The sequence below is a fragment of the Pan troglodytes genome, chromosome 1 (assembly GCF_028858775.2).
Source record: "Pan troglodytes isolate AG18354 chromosome 1, NHGRI_mPanTro3-v2.0_pri, whole genome shotgun sequence".
Classification (NCBI taxonomy): domain Eukaryota; kingdom Metazoa; phylum Chordata; class Mammalia; order Primates; family Hominidae; genus Pan; species Pan troglodytes.
In genome coordinates, this window is record NC_072398.2 from 230560079 (window position 1) to 230577522 (window position 17444).

Consider the following 17444-nt stretch of genomic DNA (forward strand, 5'->3'; position numbering starts at 1 on the left):
GCGTGCACAGTGCCCGCTTCCCAGTTACCTGACCCACCCTGAGTCCCTACTCCATTTTGCTCGGGGCTGACCTCAGACATGCCCTGTGGCTCAGCTCTGCCACTACTCAGAACACCAGCCTCAGCTTCCCTATGTCCCCCAGATTCAGCAGCCCAGCAGGGATTGGGGGAAATGCTCCCACATCAGGTGGGTGGTGGCCTGGTCCCTGCAGACTGGACTGGCTTTTCAGCCATCTCCAGGAAGCAACACCTAGCAGACAACTGTCCCTTAACCCCAAGGGTGATGCACACTTCTCCCCTGGTCTTTCTGCCCCAGGAAGGCTCTTGAGATGCTGGTTATCAGCGGCTGTCTGCCTCCTGATGCCCCCTACACTTACGCAGCAGTGCACAGACCCCTGCCGCAACCTGCTTGTCTTGCTGACCCTGCTGTAGGAGCGCCTAAATTGAGTGCCCATCCCCCCTCCAAAGGCAGCTGGCTTGCATCCTGTGGGAACGTGCCCTTCACCCTTTGCCAGCAGTTGCTGGGGAGTCTTTCTGGCCCCTTTCTCAGACTCACCACCTACCTCCAACCTGCACAGAATAATCAGTGTCCTGGCCACTTGCTAGAGATGGCTTCAGGCCGACCACTCCATCCTCACTGCAGGCCTTCATTCTTTCTGGCTTCCATCACTGCATGGCCCCCTAAGAGGTCCCCCTCCTGGCCCTTGTCACTGCGCCTCATGACAGCCACTACGCCCTAAGCCTTTGGAGGCCAGGGACCAAGTCTCGTTCACTGTCCTTTCCACTGCATGAGTGCAGTGTCTGGCCATGTGCACGGGGCACTCAGTGCCTGTCAGCCCTTGGTAAACAGTCCTGGACAACAGGGTCAAGGACAGAGCCCTGGGCAGCCACATTCGGTGCGTGCTGCTGTGTTGTGGCAAAGCTGCCTTTTCTGCGTTTCATGTCAGTGAAGGAAGACAGGGATGCGGCAGAGCCCTGCGGGTTGCTCCCATCACTAACTCGGTTTGTGCCATAGTCCTCCTGTTCCCAGGCGGTCCCAGGGCCTGCCCCTGATGGGCTGGAGGCACCACCAACCTCCCACTCCTCTGGCAGTCACAGCTCAGGGAATGGGCAAGCAGCACCAATGAGAAACCAGCTGTGTGGTGGGGTTTCCAGAGAAGAGAAAATTCCTTCTTTCCTGGAGAGCGTGCAGCTGTAACTCACAGACGAGACATCCCTGAGCTACCAGCCTGGGGAAAGAGGACATGAGTAAAGCTGTAACCATACCATGTTATCCATAACAGGCGGTGAGGAGAGTGGGTTTTGGTTGGCACTGTTTGAGCTGCAGTATCAAGTCATGGCAGAGCTAGTGGACAGCTGACCTGGGGGTGGGGGTGAGGAGCAATGGTGGCTTCTGAATTTGAGCCCGTTTGAGCTGGGCAGTCACTGGCAGCTCAGTGTGTGAACCTGCAACCACTCAGGCCTCTGCTGCCCTTCCCTCTTCCTGCCTCACCGTTCCCTGCCCCACGCAGGCTTCCCCACCATCCTCACCCGTGGTCCTGTACTAGTCCTGGCAAAGGTTCCGGTAACTGCAGCAACAGATACCTCCTGTCCCTCCTGCACAGCTGTGGTCGATCGCAGGACAGCCGCAGGTGATGAAAAACCGTGAACCCAGGACGGGCAGGGCGTGAGACCGCCTGCGGGAGGATCAGCGATGTCAAGACGTTACAAACGCACGAGCCCCCTCGCCGTCTCCCTGGCGTTTGTGAGGTCCTGTCCAAGCTCCTTCACACGTAGAGCACCGGGCCTCGCTCCCCCGACTCCTTCCGTGGGCCTGAACCTTGAGGTACTTAGGCCTCCCCACGCTGGAGGGGCTCTGTAGGGACGTCGAGGCCACGTTTCCAGTCATCCCTCCACCCGTCTCTCCCCAGGGGCTGAGTTTTGAAGGCAAGACTTTGCAGGAGTCTGGCGTTAATACGCATCCCCAAAGTCTGGAGTCGATAAGGACTGAAGACACGACGCCGACGGCGGCCGGGGGACACCGGGCATGCGCGTCTCATCCAGGGGGAGGCCGAGCGGAGCCTCTGACCCTGCCCCGCGCCCAGGGTTCAGCAGTGGGGGGTCGTCCCGCCCCAGATCCCACCGAGATGGCCCCCCCTGACCCACAGGCCTTTCGAGACGCGAGCTTCCGCGATCCGGGGTCTCTGTGCGAACATGGGCATCTTGGAAGAGTCCCGGCCCCGCTCGGGGCGCACAGGCAGGCGCTCTCACCACGGCACCCGCGCCTCCGCTAGGGACAGACATGCTTCCGGGTCGGCCGGCACCGCGGAGTCCCCTGGGTAACGAGCCCGCCCCACCCGCGCCAGGTTCCGGCGTCGGCGTTAGGCGCGTTGCTGACGGGCAGGTTATGTAGCCAATTGCGGCTAGGCGGCGTCGCGCTGGTCGCGGGCCGAACCAATGGCACGCGACGGGGCGGGGCGGTGGCGGCCGTGGAGCTTTGCGAGGAGCCGCCCTGCGGGAAGAAGCCGAAGGGGAGTCGGCGGCACAAAATGGCGGCGGCGGCGGCGGCGGCGGCTGGTGCTGCAGGGTCGGCAGCTCCCGCGGCAGCGGCCGGCGCCTCGGGATCTGGGGGCGCACCCTCAGGGTCACAGGGGGTGCTGATCGGGGACAGGCTGTACTCCGGGGTGCTCATCACCTTGGAGAACTGCCTCCTGCCTGACGACAAGCTCCGTTTCACGCCGTCCATGTCGAGCGGCCTCGACACCGACACAGAGACCGACCTCCGCGTGGTGGGCTGCGAGCTCATCCAGGCGGCTGGTATCCTGCTCCGCCTGCCGCAGGTGAGGGCGCGGCCGCGAGCCTCCGGCCCAGGTAACCGCTGGGGCGGCAGCCGCCTTTGTTGGCGGCGAGAGGGGCCCGCACCGCCCCCGCCCAGACCCCGACCCCAGCCCCTGCCCCTGCCCCGACCCCAGCCTCGGCGCCAGTCCCTAGCCAGCCCATGCCCCTGACCCGGGGCCTCCCCGCCCGCCAGTGCGCTGGATCCCGAGACGGCGGGACGCGAAGAGCCTTTGTGGACGTAGGAAGCGTTTCAGTGTTTGGTTCTGCGTGGGGAGTCCCACGTTACTCGATGACTTTCGGCCGCGAAGGCTTTGAATGGTGCGTTTGAAAATACGGAAACTTTCTTCTACTCTAGGTGGCCATGGCTACCGGGCAGGTGTTGTTCCAGCGCTTCTTTTATACCAAGTCCTTCGTGAAGCACTCCATGGAGGTAAGGCTTCCTCCTGCATTTCATTCCCAGCGAAGTATGTTGAGGGTAAAACGGTTTGTTACTTTGCCCGGTTACTCAGGGGAGTGAGTACTTGCCCCCCAGTCTGAGCTCTGTGCCGGAGGGTTCTGTTTCTTGACTTTTTTTTTCCCCTGGGTGCACCTCCCTTTTGGTCTGAATAGCCCTCAAGCCTTTGGCGGCCGTCAGGACGCCGTGGCTGGGGACAAACATGGGCGTGTTGCAATGCTTCCGCTTCAGCATGTGTCAATGGCCTGTGTCCACCTGGCTTCCAAGATAGAAGAGGCCCCAAGACGCATACGGGACGTCATCAATGTGTTTCACCGCCTTCGACAGCTGAGAGAGAAAAAGTGAGTCAGTCAGAGCTGTCTAGTCTATCATAGATGTCTATTTTCTTTATTTCTGATTAAGCTACAGTAAGGCTCGTATAACACAGTACAGGCCTGAGGCTCTAAACCTGTGGGATGTTCATGAGCGCATTCTCAAGTTCCACGAACAGGGCCTGCTCAGAGGCATCGGTAGATGCTGTTTAGTAAGGGCAGGGGCTCCAGTGAGGACAGTGCACTGTGGCGGGTCGCGCTGGGGCTGGCTTCCTGCTTTATCCATGTCAGTGCACGGCCCTGTTGCTGCTTCTGTCCCACAAGTTTCTGAGTGCTCTGGAGCAGGGAGTCTTAATCTCAGCACTATTGACATTCAGGCTGGATAATCTTTTTTTTCCTCCTGAGACAGGTTTCCTGTTGTCCAGGGCAGAGTGCGGTGGTATGATCATGGCTCACTACAGCCTCAACCTCCTAGGCTCAAGAGTTTCTCCTGCCTCAGCCTCCTGAGTAGCTGGGATTATAGGAGCACGCCAACCATGCCAGCTAATTTTTATTTTTTATTTGGTAAAGATGGGGTCATGCTGTGTTGCCCAGGCTGGTCTCAAATTCCTGGGCTCCAAGGAATTGCTGGCCTTAGCCTCCCAAAGCACTGGGATTACAGATTTCAGCCACCGCATCTGGCTGGATAATCTTTAGTTGTAGGGGATTCTCCTGTGTGCTGCAGGATTCAGCAACATCCCTGGTCTCCACTCACTGGATGACAGGAGTACCCCACCTTAGATGTGACAGCCAGAAATTCTCTCATACCAGATGTGGGAGCTCACGCCTGTCATCTCAGCACTTGGGAGACTGAAAAAGGAGGTTTGCTTGAGGCCAGGAGATTGAGGCTGCAGTGAGCTGTGATGTCACCACTGCACTCCAGCCTGGACAACAGAGTGAGGCCCTGTTTCCAAAAAAACCGAAAGTCTGTTGATGTTGCTTCATGGCCCTGGAATAGTAAAATTTCTCCAGCAGAGAACCGCTGCCTCTGACCTTAGCTCAGGGTTTATGCACCTGAAGTTAATTGAAGTCCTTTAGAAAACACAGCCTCTGGCCGGGCTGGCCTGTAATCCCAGCACGTTGGGAGGCCTAGGCAGGTGGATCACCTGAGGTCAGGAGTTAGAGACCAGCCTAACCAACATGGTGAAACCCTGTCCCTATTAAGAACACAAAAATTGGCCAGGTGCAGTGGCTCACGCCTGTAATCCCAGCACTTTGGGAGGCCGAGGCGGGTGGATTACGAGGTCAGGAGATCGAGACCATCCTGGCTAACACGGTGAAACCCCGTCTCTACTAAAAATACAAAAAAGTTAGCCAGGCGTGGTGGCGGGTGCCTGTGGTCCCAGCTACTTGGGAGGCTGAGGCAGGAGAATGGCGTGAACCCGGGAGGTGGAGCTTGCAGTGAGCCGAGATCGGGCCACTGCACTCCAGCCTGGGCGACAGAGCAAGACTCCGTCTCAAAAAAAAAAAAAAAAAATTAGCCGGGTGTGGTTGCGGGTGCCTGTAATCCCAGCTATTCGGGAGGGTGAGGCAGGAGAATCGCTGGCACCGGGGAGTTAGAGGTGCAGTGAGCTGAGATTGTGCCATTGCACTCCAGCCTGGGCAACAAAAGTGAAACTCTGTCTCAAAAAAAAAAAAAAAAAAAAAAAAAACAGCCTTGCCGAGTGCAGTGGCTCACGTCTATAGTCCCAGCACTTTGGGAGGCCAAGGCGGGTGGATCATCTGAGGTCGGGAGTTCGAGACCAGCCTGACCAACATGAAGAAACCCCATCTCTACTAAAAATACAAAATTAGCTGGTCGTGGTGGTGCATGCCTGTAATACCAGCTACTTGGGAGGCTGAGGCAGGAGAATTGCTTGAACCTGGGAGGTGGAGGTTATAGTGAGCCAAGAGCGCGCCACTGCACTCCAGCCTGGGCAACAGAGTGAGACTCCATCTCAAAAAAAGAAAAAACATGGCCTCATTGGCCTCCCAAAGTGCTGGGGTTACAGGTGTGAGCCACTGCACCCAGCCCTTTTTTTTTTTTTTTTTTTTTTTTTTTCTCTGAGACGGACTCTCACTGTGTCTCACCGTGTCACCCAGGCTGGAGTGCAGTGATGCAATCTCGGCTCACTGAAACCTCCGCCCCTGGGTTCAAGTGAATCTCCTGCCTCAGCCTCCTGAGTAGCTGGGATTACAAGCACCCGCCACCACGCCCGGCTAATTTTTGCATTTTTTTAGTAGAGACAGGGTTTCACCATGTTGGTCAGACTGGTCTCGAACTCCTGAGCTCAGGCAGTCTGCCTGCCTCGCCTCCCAAAGTGCTGGGATTACAGGCATGAGCCACTGCACCTGGCCCATCTGTATTTAAATAATTGTGCTTTCATTGGTTCTGTGGTTATTGAACTGTGAATATGTACCTTCCTATCGTGAGTCACATAAAGTGCTTTTAGCATTTGTGCCACGAGATCCTAAAACTTGCTATGTTCGGTCTATGCCTGTGCACCAGAAGCTGTTGATCTATAAGGAAAAGCAGGGAGGGATCGTTGGGAAGGGATGAGGAGGTTGGCACTGGGCTGTGGGGAGCGGTGTGCAGTTTTGTTCATCAGAGGATGTGGACTTCGTAGCGATGTTGTGTTGTGGGGTTTGTGTTAGGTGCTCATAGTTGGAGGTAACGACGGGATCTCAGAAGCCTTGCTCTGCTCGACGGTGGTGCAGACCCTGTGCTCTCTCTCTGGCAGGAAGCCCGTGCCTCTACTACTGGATCAAGATTATGTTAATTTAAAGAACCAAATTATAAAGGCGGAAAGACGAGTTCTCAAAGAGTTGGGTTTCTGCGTCCATGTGAAGCATCCTCATAAGGTGGGTGTGTGGCTCCTGCCCTGCGAGCCCGCCTAGGCCGCTGCTCCCGCCTGGCCGCCTCTCTCCACCTCAGTGCAGTTGAAGGCTCTGAAGAGGACTGAGTGCATCCCTGACTTGGCTTCCCAGTTTCTATTTATGATCTCAAGAATAGTTCCTGACGTATTCGTCTTCTAGTGTCAGCTGTTTATTTTAGTAACACATTTTTAAGTGCTTTGGAAATGGCATTATTTAAGTTTGGGCTTTTCAAAAATAGTGGTGAGTTTATGAATGTTGAATTTTAGTTTATGTTTTCCTTTCTCTACAGTTAATTTTTTTTTCTTTTCTTTTTTTTGAGATGGAGTTTCGCTCTAGTGCCAGGCTGGAATGCAGTGGCATGGTGGCAGTGGCAGTGGAGGCACAACCTCCACCTCCCGGCTTCAAGCCATTCTCCTGCCTCAGCCTCCTGAGTAGCTGGCACTACAGGCACGTGCTGCCATGCCGAGCTGATTTTTGTATTTTTAGTAGAGACGGGGTTTCACCATGTTGGCCAGAATGGTCTTGATCTCTTGCCCTCGTGATCCTCCCACCTTGGCCTCCCAAAGTGCTGGGATTACAGGCATAAGCCACTGTGCCTGGCCTTTTTTTTTTTTTTTTTTTTGAGACGGAGTCTTACTCTGTCATGCAGACTGGTGTGTAGTGGTGCAATCTTGGCTCACTGCAACCTCTGCCTCCCAGGTTCAAGTGATTCTTGTGCCTCAGCCTCCCAAGTAGCTGGGATTACAGGCATGCGCCAGCACGCCTGGCTAATTTTTGTATCTTTAGTAGAGATGGGGTTTCGTCATGTTGGCCGGGCTGGTCTCAAACTCCTGATCTCAGGTGATGCACCTGCCTCGGCCTCCCAAAGTTCTGGGATTACAAGTGTGAGCCACTGCACCCAGCCTCAACAGTTAATTTTCTACAGTTGCTTTAGTGATAGCTTTACTTCCTCTTATGGAGAAATTAGGGGAATTCTGGCCCCTTTAGTCTGAAATGACTGGCGAGTTTTGCGGCAGTCTGACTGAGGACCATGGCCGTGACACGGTCCCTCACTCCCAGCGTTGTGGGTGCCTTCTGTGTCACACGGAAACAAAGCATTTGTTTTCCCAAAAAATTGTTTCCATCTTTGGTTCCATCTCCTTTTTATTGGTGGGTTTCCTCATCTGCTTGTTCGGCTTTCTGCCATCTGTTCAAATTATCCACAAATTGCCCACCACAGATTGAAGTGCTGTTTTTTTTTTTTTTTTTTGGAGACGGAATCTCACTCTGTTGTCCAGGCTGGAGTGCAATGGCGCAGCCTCAGCTCATGCAGCCTCCGCCTCCTGGGTTCAAGCGATTCTCCTGCCTCAGCCTCCTGAGTACTTGGGATTACAGGCATGCACCACCATGCCTGACTAATTTTGTATTTTTAGTAGAGACTGGGTTTCTCCATATTGGTCAGGCTGTTCTCGAACTCCTGACCTCAGGTGATCTGCCCGCCTCAGCCTCCCAAAGTGCTGGGATTACAGGCGTGAGCCAGCGTGCCTGGCCCGAAGTGTTCTTCTCTGTTTGCTGAAAGTATGTTCATATTGTGTTTCGGTGAGTTGTTAACTGGGGTACAGAGACGTGTAGGACAGGCCAACCTCACTGGTGGAAAGGCATTGAAGACTAGAATGAAACCAGCCCCATGAAGAACGAGGCCTGTGCCGTGGGTTGTGTGGCTGGGCTCACGGGCATGCGTCCTGCCTGGCTGCCAAGGCAGACAGCAGGCGCAATCGCAAAGCTCCCTCCAGCTGAGCCGTCCGCCAGACGTGTGGCCAGGAGCCACTCCTGGGATCTAGCTTGAGGCTCTTGTTTGCTGCATGGACACCCACAAGATCTGAATTCTGGGCTCTTAAGGTTCTTGGTAATAACTGCCTGACCCGTATCTTCCAGATAATCGTTATGTACCTTCAGGTGTTAGAGTGTGAGCGTAACCAACACCTGGTCCAGACCTCATGGTGAGTTGAGCTTCCTTGTTTTATGAGACCAGCAAGGGCAGTGCAGGAATGTGTTGACTTGAGGCACTTGGGCAGTGGGTAGGCAGCCCAGTGACTTGGTTGTGGGCTGGAGTTGTCCGAGTGCCCAGTGCTCCTGCTGTATAAATTCCAATCAGACTCCCAAAATGGGCACTGGCAGTCACGGTAGGTGGCCCGTCCCCTCCCTGCAAGCCTGGACTTCCTGTGTCCCCCACCCTGAAGAGAGCAGTCAGTGGGCTTCCTCTGGGAGCTGTTGACTTGGCGCAGGGGGACCTTTTCCCGGGGAAGGTGGAGGGACAGGCTAGTGCAGACTTGGTCTGTTCCTCCACTGACATTGCATCCCATGGGAGAGGGGCAGAGAAGGTTCTGGGGCCGATTTTAGCGATGCATGTGCTAGAAAGGAACCCTAAAGTGCAGTTTAGTATTTGGGGGATTCTGGGGATTCTGGTGAATTTTTTCCCATGGAGTTAAGTCTGTAAGGGTCATATTTTTGCTGACTGAATTGTCTGGTGCTATGACATGTTTAATAGAGAACCTATTTTGACTTTTCTTTTCTGTACTCTTTCAATCAAAGGGTAGCCTCTGAGGGTAAGTGACTAAGACTTCTCCTCTGCTGTCCAAGCGCTTTGGTGCAGGGACAGCGGCGTCTTCAGCCAATCCAGTGCAGGCTCTCCACCGAAGGCTGGCTCTAGACTGGTGGTACGCACATAGCATAGCCATGGCCGACTCCTGCTGTGGTTCTCTGACGATTGTGCTTCTTGTTAATCCTCTGTCGTGCTTTGGTAATCGTATTGATTAGAGTTGGTAACTGTCTTGACTTGAATTTTGTCCCTTTAAAACTGCTGTACCTGTATGATAAAGATGCAGTACCTTTCTCTTAAAAAAAAAATGGTATGGAAAGCTGTGAGAATTGAAGAGACAAATTGGCTGTGTCAGTGTGGGGTTATGTCATGATTTCTAGAAGCCCTGAAGTTGCTCTTTTCAGCAGCTTTGCATGACACGCTCTGGTAAAAGGTGTGCATCTTTAAATTATTTCATGGATACTTTGAAAAATATTGTATCACTTCAAATACAGCAATAAGTTTATATGTTCTCAAGATTTCATTTGTTTTTAAGAATTTAAAGTTCGTGGATTCATATCACTACTTGAATACTGACAGTTGTTGATTAGACACCGAAAGGTTACTGATTATTGAATGTATCTGTGTTAGAGCTGTGCACTGGCACGCTTGCATCAGGGGCTGGGGCCACACGGCCGCCACACAGATTCCCCCGTGATGCCTGGAGCTGCTTCCAGAGCTGGGTGTCTCCAAGAGGTACCTGTAGGACTTCCCATTTAGAAATCTCTGAGTGGGTTTGTATGTTACCTTCTCCAAGGTTTATTTAGGACAGAGATATTGCGGGAAGGTCATGGGTCAGATTCCCTCACGACCCACCTCGTCTGCGGGTGCAGCCCCACCCCAAGGCTCCCCGTTATTGGGGTATGTGAGGAGCAGTAAATATAAAACCAGTTCACCTGTCCTCATGGAATTACCCTTTCTATTTTTGCAGTATTCATAAAGCTAGTATAAGGTCTGGTTTTAGTCTATTAAATCTTAGAGATCTAAAGGAAATGCTCAAAATGTAGCCAGGTTTTAAATGCTTCAACTTTTAAAAAATGTAAATTTTTGTATGTTTATAGCTTCTAAATATGAAAGTTAAAGAATGTACTGTGATGAAATGTTCAGTATTATGTTGCTTCTCAGTATTGTGTTGCTTCTGATTCTATGAATGTTCATTTTAAGACCCCTTGTTGAAATGGGACAGTTGGCAGCGGCTCTGGTGAGCCCGAGAAGAGGCCTGCCCTTGGGTGCGGAGTCTCCCTCCGCACGATGCTCCCACGCGTCCAACTTGCACCCAAGGGGCTTTTCCCTCTTCCAAGTGGACTCCTTCAAGGAAGCTGCAGCTCGGTCAGCAGAGAAGGGGCCTGCCGCCAGCGCCCTGGAGGAAGAGGAAGAGGAACCCAAGAGGATGGCTTGTCTCCCAGCAGCCACACCGGCTTTGTGCTCAGCCAGTTCATTTGAGTTTGCATGTTTCTCTGCACTATGGATTTTGAGCATTTAGATTTCTTTAATCAAAAGCGTTTTAGTGACTCCAGTAGACATTTTCTTTCTGAGGCATCGTGCTTTGCATGAGAGCAGGCCAAGGTTGAGGGGAAAAGTAAAGTTAAAGTCGGTTCTCTTTCATAGCAACACGTATTGTCTGACATTCAGCCAGCTTTTTTTTTTTCTAATAATTTCTGTGCCTTCCTGTCCTGTATTTACTGTATTTAGAAAAAGCAGCTAGAATATTTCTCCATTAACTCTTGAGATTCACAGGACTGTCTAGCTCTGAGTCCTAGCAATAGACTCCTTAGAGGGGTAGTACATTTATCTCGATTTTCTCTAGATAATGCAGGCGGAAGACCTGGGTTCCCGGGTGGGGCATTGCAGTTCTTCCTGTGTTTGGCTTCCAGGAATTACATGAACGACAGCCTTCGCACCGACGTCTTCGTGCGCTTCCAGCCAGAGAGCATCGCCTGCGCCTGCATTTATCTTGCTGCCCGGACGCTGGAGGTCAGTGTGTTGCTACTATGGAGAGATTCTAGTCTGATTTTTTTTTCTCCAGCCTCCAGTAAACTTTACTGTGTTATTCTTCAAATTACTCTAATCTGGGCCAAAGCATTTTCGTGACCAACAGGCTGTTTTTTTAATTGTCCTGAGTCTTGCTGGCTGTGAAGTTGAGGAAAGTGTAACGATGATAGTGTTTGTTTTTACAGATCCCTTTGCCCAATCGTCCCCATTGGTTTCTTTTGTTTGGAGCAAGTGAAGAAGAAATTCAGGAAATCTGCTTAAAGATCTTGCAGCTTTATGCTCGGAAAAAGGTTCTTCGGCATTTTTTCATGTAACGTATGCGTTTGTGTTTGGCCAGAAACACCTGGTTCTGAACGGACACCTTCTGGCTTTTGCAGGTTGATCTCACACACCTGGAGGGTGAAGTGGAAAAAAGAAAGCACGCTATCGAAGAGGCAAAGGCCCAAGCCCGGGGCCTGTTGCCTGGGGGCACACAGGTGCTGGATGGTACCTCGGGGTTCTCTCCTGCCCCCAAGCTGGGTGAGTCTGTTAGAGTGCAGGAATCCACTCCCCACAAAGGCAAAGACTGGTGACTCTCCCCCGCCTCCATTCTGGGGAATGTGCTCCTTCCAGACATTTTTTTTTTTTTTTTTTGAGACAGGGTCTCTGTCAACCAGGCTGAAGTATGGTGGTGTGATCGCAGCTCACTGCAGCTTCCAACTCCTGGATTCAAGTGATCCTCCCACCTCAGCTTTCTGCATAGCTAGGACTACAGGCACATGCCACCATGCTTGGCTAATTCTTTTTGTTTGAGACGGAGTCTTGCTCTGTCGCCCAGGCTGGAGTGCAGTGGCGCAATCTCCTCTCACTGCAAGCTCCGCCTCCTGGGATCACACCATTCTCCTGCCTCAGCCTCCTGAGTAGCTGGGACTACAGGTGGCCGCCACCACGCCTGGCTAATTTTTTGAATTTTTAGTAGAGACGGGGTTTCACCAGGTTAGCCAGGATGGTCTCGATCTCCTGACCTCGTGATCTGCCCGCCTCAGCCTCCCAAAGTGCTGGGATTACAGGCGTGAGCCACCGCGCCCAGCTGTGCTTAGCTAATTCTTTATCTTTTTAGTTGAGTCTGGGTCTTGCTATGTTGGCCGGGCTGCTCTTGAATTTCCTGGCCTCAAGTGATTGTCCTGCCTCAGCGTCCCAGAGTGCTAGGAGCATAGGCACCTGGCCTTTCTGTTGATTAGCAGGGAGTATGACAGGTTGTCTGAAATGCTTTTGTTTATCCTGCTGCCCAGGTAGCTTGTCATCTGATGAAGGTGTTATAGTGTGGGGCCATAGATGATACACGTCATCAGACCTAGAGTTCAGTGTGATGCAAAGGGCCTGTCTACAGTTCTTTTTTTTGAGATGGAGTCTCGCTCTGTCGTCCAGGCTGGAGTGCAGTGGTGCAATCTCAGCTCATTGCAAGCTCCACCTCCCAGGTTCATGCCATTCTCCTGCCTCAGCCTCCTGAGTAGCTGGGACTACAGGTGGCTGCCACCACGCCTGGCTAATTTTTTGTATTTTTAGTAGATATGGTGTTTCACCGTGTTAGCCAGGATGGTCTCAATCTGGCTTCGTGATCCACCCGCCTCGGCCTCCCAAAGTGCTGGGATTACAGGCGTGAGCCACTGCACCCGGCCTGCATTTCTTTTTTTGAGACAGAGTTTCTGTCTTGTTACCCAGGCTGGAGTGCAATGGCGCTGTCTCAGCTCACTGTAACCTCCGCCTCCCGGGTTCAAGCGATTCTCCTGCCTCAGCCTCCCAAGTAGCTGGGATTGCAGGCACCCGCCACCACACTGAACTAATTTTGTATTTTTAGTAGAGATGGGGTTTCTCCATTTTGGTCAGACTGGTCTTGAACTCCTGATCTCAGTTGATCTGCCCGCCTCGGCCTCCCAAAGTGCTGGGATTACAGGTGGGAGCCACTATACCCAGCTTTTTTTTTTTTTTTTTCTGAGACGGAGTCTTACTCTGTTGCCCAGCCTGGAGTGCAGTGGCGCTATCTGGGATCACTGCAAGCTCCGCCTACCAGATGCTGGTGATTCTTGTGCCTCACCCTCCCAAGTAGCTGGGATTACAGGCGCCCACCACCACGCTCAGGTAATTTGTGTGTGAGTGTGTGTCTATGTATATATATATAGAGAGAGAGCGAGAGAGACACACACTCACATGTTTTGGGGTTTTTTTGTTTTGTTTTGTTTTTCTTGAGATAGAGTCTCGCTGTGTTGCCAGGTGAGTACTGTGGCGTGATCTCGGCTCACTGTAACCTCCACCTCCTGGGTCCAAGCGATTCTCCTGCTTCAGCCTCTGGAGTAGCTGGGACTACAGGCGCGTGCCACCAAGCCCAGCTAATTTTTGTATTTTTAGTAGAGATGGGGTTTCACCATGTTGGGCAGGATGGTCTCGATGTATTGACTTTGTGATCCGCCCTCCTCGGCCTCCCAAAGTGCTGGGCTCACAGGCGTGAGCCCCCGCGTCCAGCCTCATCTGCATTTCTGTGATGTCTGTGTAAGTTCTGGGTCCCAGCTGGGAGCCGGAAGTTACAGTCTGCTTGCGTCGCTGTTTGACCTGTAGAGGGGCCTTATCTCTCTCTACGAATTTGTTTCTTGTTGGGAGAGTGTTTTGTGGTTGGCTTTTAACCTCTTGTTCTGATTCTAGTGGAATCCCCCAAAGAAGGTAAAGGGAGCAAGCCTTCCCCACTGTCTGTGAAGAACACCAAGAGGAGGCTGGAGGGCGCCAAGAAAGCCAAGGCGGACAGCCCCGTGAACGGGTAGGACCCCAGGGCTGCCCAGGTGGCTGTCAGGGTTGGCTGGAGGGACTTCTGCTCTGTAACTGGCTCCTGTCCTGTTCACAGCTTGCCAAAGGGGCGAGAGAGTCGAAGTCGGAGCCGGAGCCGTGAGCAGAGCTACTCGAGGTCCCCATCCCGATCAGCGTCTCCTAAGAGGAGGTGTGTGCCTCGGGGCGCACCCAGGAGGCCGACACCGGGGTGGGGCTGTCCCTCGGGGTAATCATTCTCACCCTGAGGTGGTTTCTTGTTTCTCTAAACCTTGGAGCTTGTGTGTCTTGTCTGAGCTCCTGTGGGTGTGTGGGGCCTGGCCGGGCCAGATGGTCACACGTGTGGTGGTGCTGTTCTTCCTCCCAGGAAAAGTGACAGCGGCTCCACATCTGGTGGGTCCAAGTCGCAGAGCCGCTCCCGGAGCAGGAGTGACTCCCCACCGAGACAGGCCCCCCGCAGCGCTCCCTACAAAGGCTCTGAGATTCGGGGCTCCCGGAAGTCCAAGGACTGCAAGTACCCCCAGAAGCCACACAAGTCTCGGAGCCGGAGTTCTTCCCGTTCTCGAAGCAGGTCACGGGAGCGGGCGGATAATCCGGGAAAATACAAGAAGAAAAGTCATTACTACAGAGATCAGCGACGAGAGCGCTCGAGGTCGTATGAACGCGCAGGCCGTCGCTATGAGCGGGACCACCCTGGGCACAGCAGGCATCGGAGGTGAGGCGGGGTTGCAGTGACTGGTGGCCGCAAGCCCTTCCCTGGGGAGTACCTGATGGCTGCCCTTTGACCCCCGGTGGCTGCCCTTTGACCCCCGGGTGTGCTCTCTCAGCGCAAGTGGCCCTAGAGCAGGATTCTTTTTGGAAATGTCTGTCGACTGGACCTTGGTGGATTTGGAAATGGAACTGAGGGACCGGTGACACGTGCTTCAGACCGGTCTGGGGTGCGGCGCACACCTGGGCCGGTGCGGGGCTCAGCTCGGCAGCAGCTCTGAGGGCAGCTCAATGAAAAAGTGAATGCACACGCCCTTGGTGGCGTGGCCTGGCATGGCCTGGTGCTATCGGCAGCCGCTCCCCACTCCCCGACTGATACTCAATTACGTGAAGCCAAGAAGGATGATTTTTAGAACCTTTGCCTATATTAGGTTGTACTTATGTACATATTTTGCAGTGTTTCACAGGAGAAAGTGGCCTTAACTGCCCCTTATTCTCTCTCCACGTTGTAAATAAACATGTGTTTAATACAAGTTAAAGCTATATATGAAAACTCAGAACTTGAATCCTGTCAGCTTAAAACTTGTGTAGGGAATCCTGACTTTTTAAAATGTGAGGGTATTTGGATCTGTGTTGAAAGTCGTATATTTTTATCTGTGCGGTGCTGAGTGCAGGCCACCAGCTCCTAAATAGAGGTTCCCTATATGCGCGTATGACATGGTGAATAAACACAACTCTCTCCACTCAGGACATCTGGAGCGTTATGGACGTGGTAGGTGGTCGTTCTGTGTGCTTGTGAAAGTGTCCAGGCGTGTGCACAGCCATTGCGCCCACTCCCGGGCTCCTTGCTCCCTGCTGTACTGAAGTTTTGGATTTTGCATCCAATCCTGTGTGCCTGCCCTTCTGCTGAAGGCTTGTGAGGGGCCTGAGTCCTCTGCCCATCAGGATGACAGGCTCCTTCCTGCAGGGCCATAGGAGGGAAGTTTTGGAAACACAGAATGATTCCAAGGTGCTCTCGTTCCTGAGGGGGACTGGTTTGTAACCCATGACATCTGTGGGCGAGAGAGGCAGCTGGGAGCAGGACACTTGGAGGGTCACCCCATGGGGGTGGCACCTGCACTCTGAGTGCCCCCTGCTGTCATCAGCTGCCTCTTACCGTGGACACAGTTTTGGTTTTGGGGACTAGGGGGCCCCACTCCTGGTGGTACCGTTTGGACTTACTAGGGCAGTGGGACATATAGGCCAGGGCTAGTGGATAACAGGGAGTTATGCCTGATGATTTTTGATGGAATCCTGCATTAGACAGCTGGTGGGACCCCCTCAGAACTGGGGAACTGAGGAGACTCCAGGGAGGGTGTCCTTCCAGGGAGAGCAGCTATGAGGGGCCCCCTAGCTTCCTGTGCCTGGAAGTAAGAGAACCAGTAAAGGGCCATACACGCCTGTACCCAAGAGACCGCTCTCCATTTGCTTTCTTTTTTACTAAATAATTGTAAAATATTATTATGACATAAAGAACCATTTAAGGCCAGATTTTATGTTCTCCCAATTTGCATTGCGCCCAAATGGTGTTGCAGTAGAAAATGAGTTTTGGCCGCGTGGTGGGAGGCCGGGCGCGGCGGCTCACGCCTGTAATCCCAGCGCCGTGGGAGGCCGGGCGCGGCGGCTCAGGCCTGTAATCCCAGCGCCTTGGGAGGCCGGGCACGGCGGCTCAGGCCTGTAATCCCAGCGCCGTGGGAGGCCGGGCGCGGCGGCTCAAGCCTGTAATCCCAGCGCTGTTGGGAGGCCGGGCGCGGCGGCTCACGCCTGTAATCCCAGCGCCGTGGGAGGCCGGGCGCGGCGGCTCACGCCTGTAATCCCAGCGCTGTTGGGAGGCCGGGCGCGGTGGCTTACGCCTGTAATCCCAGCACTGTGGGAGGCTGAGGCAGGCGGATCACGAAGTCAGGAGATTGAAACCATCCTGGCCAACACGGTGAAACACCGTCTCTACTAAAAATACAAAAATTAGCTGGGTGTGGTGCTGTGTCCCTGTAATCCCAGCTACTCAGGAGGCTGAGGCAGGAGAATCACTTGAACCCGGGAGGCAGAGATTGCAGTGAGTTGAGATTGCGCCATTGCACTCCAGTCTGGCGACAGAGCAAGACTCCATCTCAAAAAAAGAAAAGGCTGTTACCAAAAGCTATAATTTTAGGTTTTAGGGCAGTAAGCAAGAAAAGGCAAGACCAAGATTCCGCTAGGATGGGCCTCCAACCTACAATCTTAGAAGAAATGTCAGTGCCAAAACCGTGGGCCATCCAGAGGGTGAGCAATAGCACCAAATGCCAAATCCTGGGGTTCCCAAGTGTTGGCCAATGAGGGTGCACACAACAAATACCAGAAACCCCAGAGCAGGTGGAAGGCAGCCAACAGTGTACCCCAAAGTCCAAGCTGGGGCCACAGAACGTGACTCTGGCATCTCAGGGTCAACACAACAGGACCTCTCACGGCCAAGTGTCCTGCCTTAAACAGTTGCCCTAATACAGTTACTGGGGAGTAAGAGCAAAAACCATGAATGAAGCATACATTTCAGGACAGAAAATAAAATGGGCTGGGCATGGTGGCTCACACCTGTAATCCCAGCACTGTGGGAGGCTGAGGTGGGTGGATTGCTTGAGCTCAGGAGTTTGAGACCAGTCTGGGCAAAATAGTGAAACTCCATCTCTACTAAAGATGCCAAAAAAAAAAAAAAAAAAAAAAAGGGCTGGGTGCAGTGGCTCACTGACGCCTGTAATCCCAACACTGTGGGAGGCCAAGGTGGGTAGATCACGAGGTCAGGAGATCGAGACCATCCTGGCCAATGCGGTGAAACCCCCGTCTCTACT

At 53.2% G+C, this 17444-nt stretch overlaps 1 protein-coding gene across 18 annotated transcripts; it reads left to right on the top strand.

Annotated features, from left to right (window-relative positions):
• Positions 1–1603: 1603 nt before the first annotated feature.
• Positions 1604–15333, top strand: CCNL2 (cyclin L2). Of its 18 annotated transcripts, XR_010148589.1 has the most exons (14): positions 1691–1824; positions 1910–2818; positions 3172–3246; positions 3502–3611; positions 6341–6461; positions 8391–8455; positions 9048–9172; positions 10968–11067; positions 11271–11375; positions 11463–11604; positions 13086–13203; positions 13762–13873; positions 13958–14050; positions 14246–15333. XR_010148589.1 is itself a non-coding variant. In XM_016952096.4 (13 exons), exons 7-13 carry the CDS (start codon positions 10271–10273, stop codon positions 14595–14597), a joined length of 1170 nt encoding a protein of 389 aa, XP_016807585.1. In that variant the 5' UTR covers positions 2478–2818; positions 3172–3246; positions 3502–3611; positions 6341–6461; positions 8391–8455; positions 9048–9172; positions 10258–10270; the 3' UTR covers positions 14598–15333. The 18 variants fall into 18 exon arrangements, 13 of the variants coding, with proteins under 13 accessions (XP_001146359.1, XP_016807556.3, XP_063643634.1 ...); XR_010148570.1 differs by lacking the exon at positions 9048–9172 and having other exon boundaries at positions 3426–3611; positions 6255–6461; XR_010148588.1 differs by lacking the exon at positions 13086–13203.
• The last annotated feature ends 2111 nt before the right edge of the window (positions 15334–17444 follow it).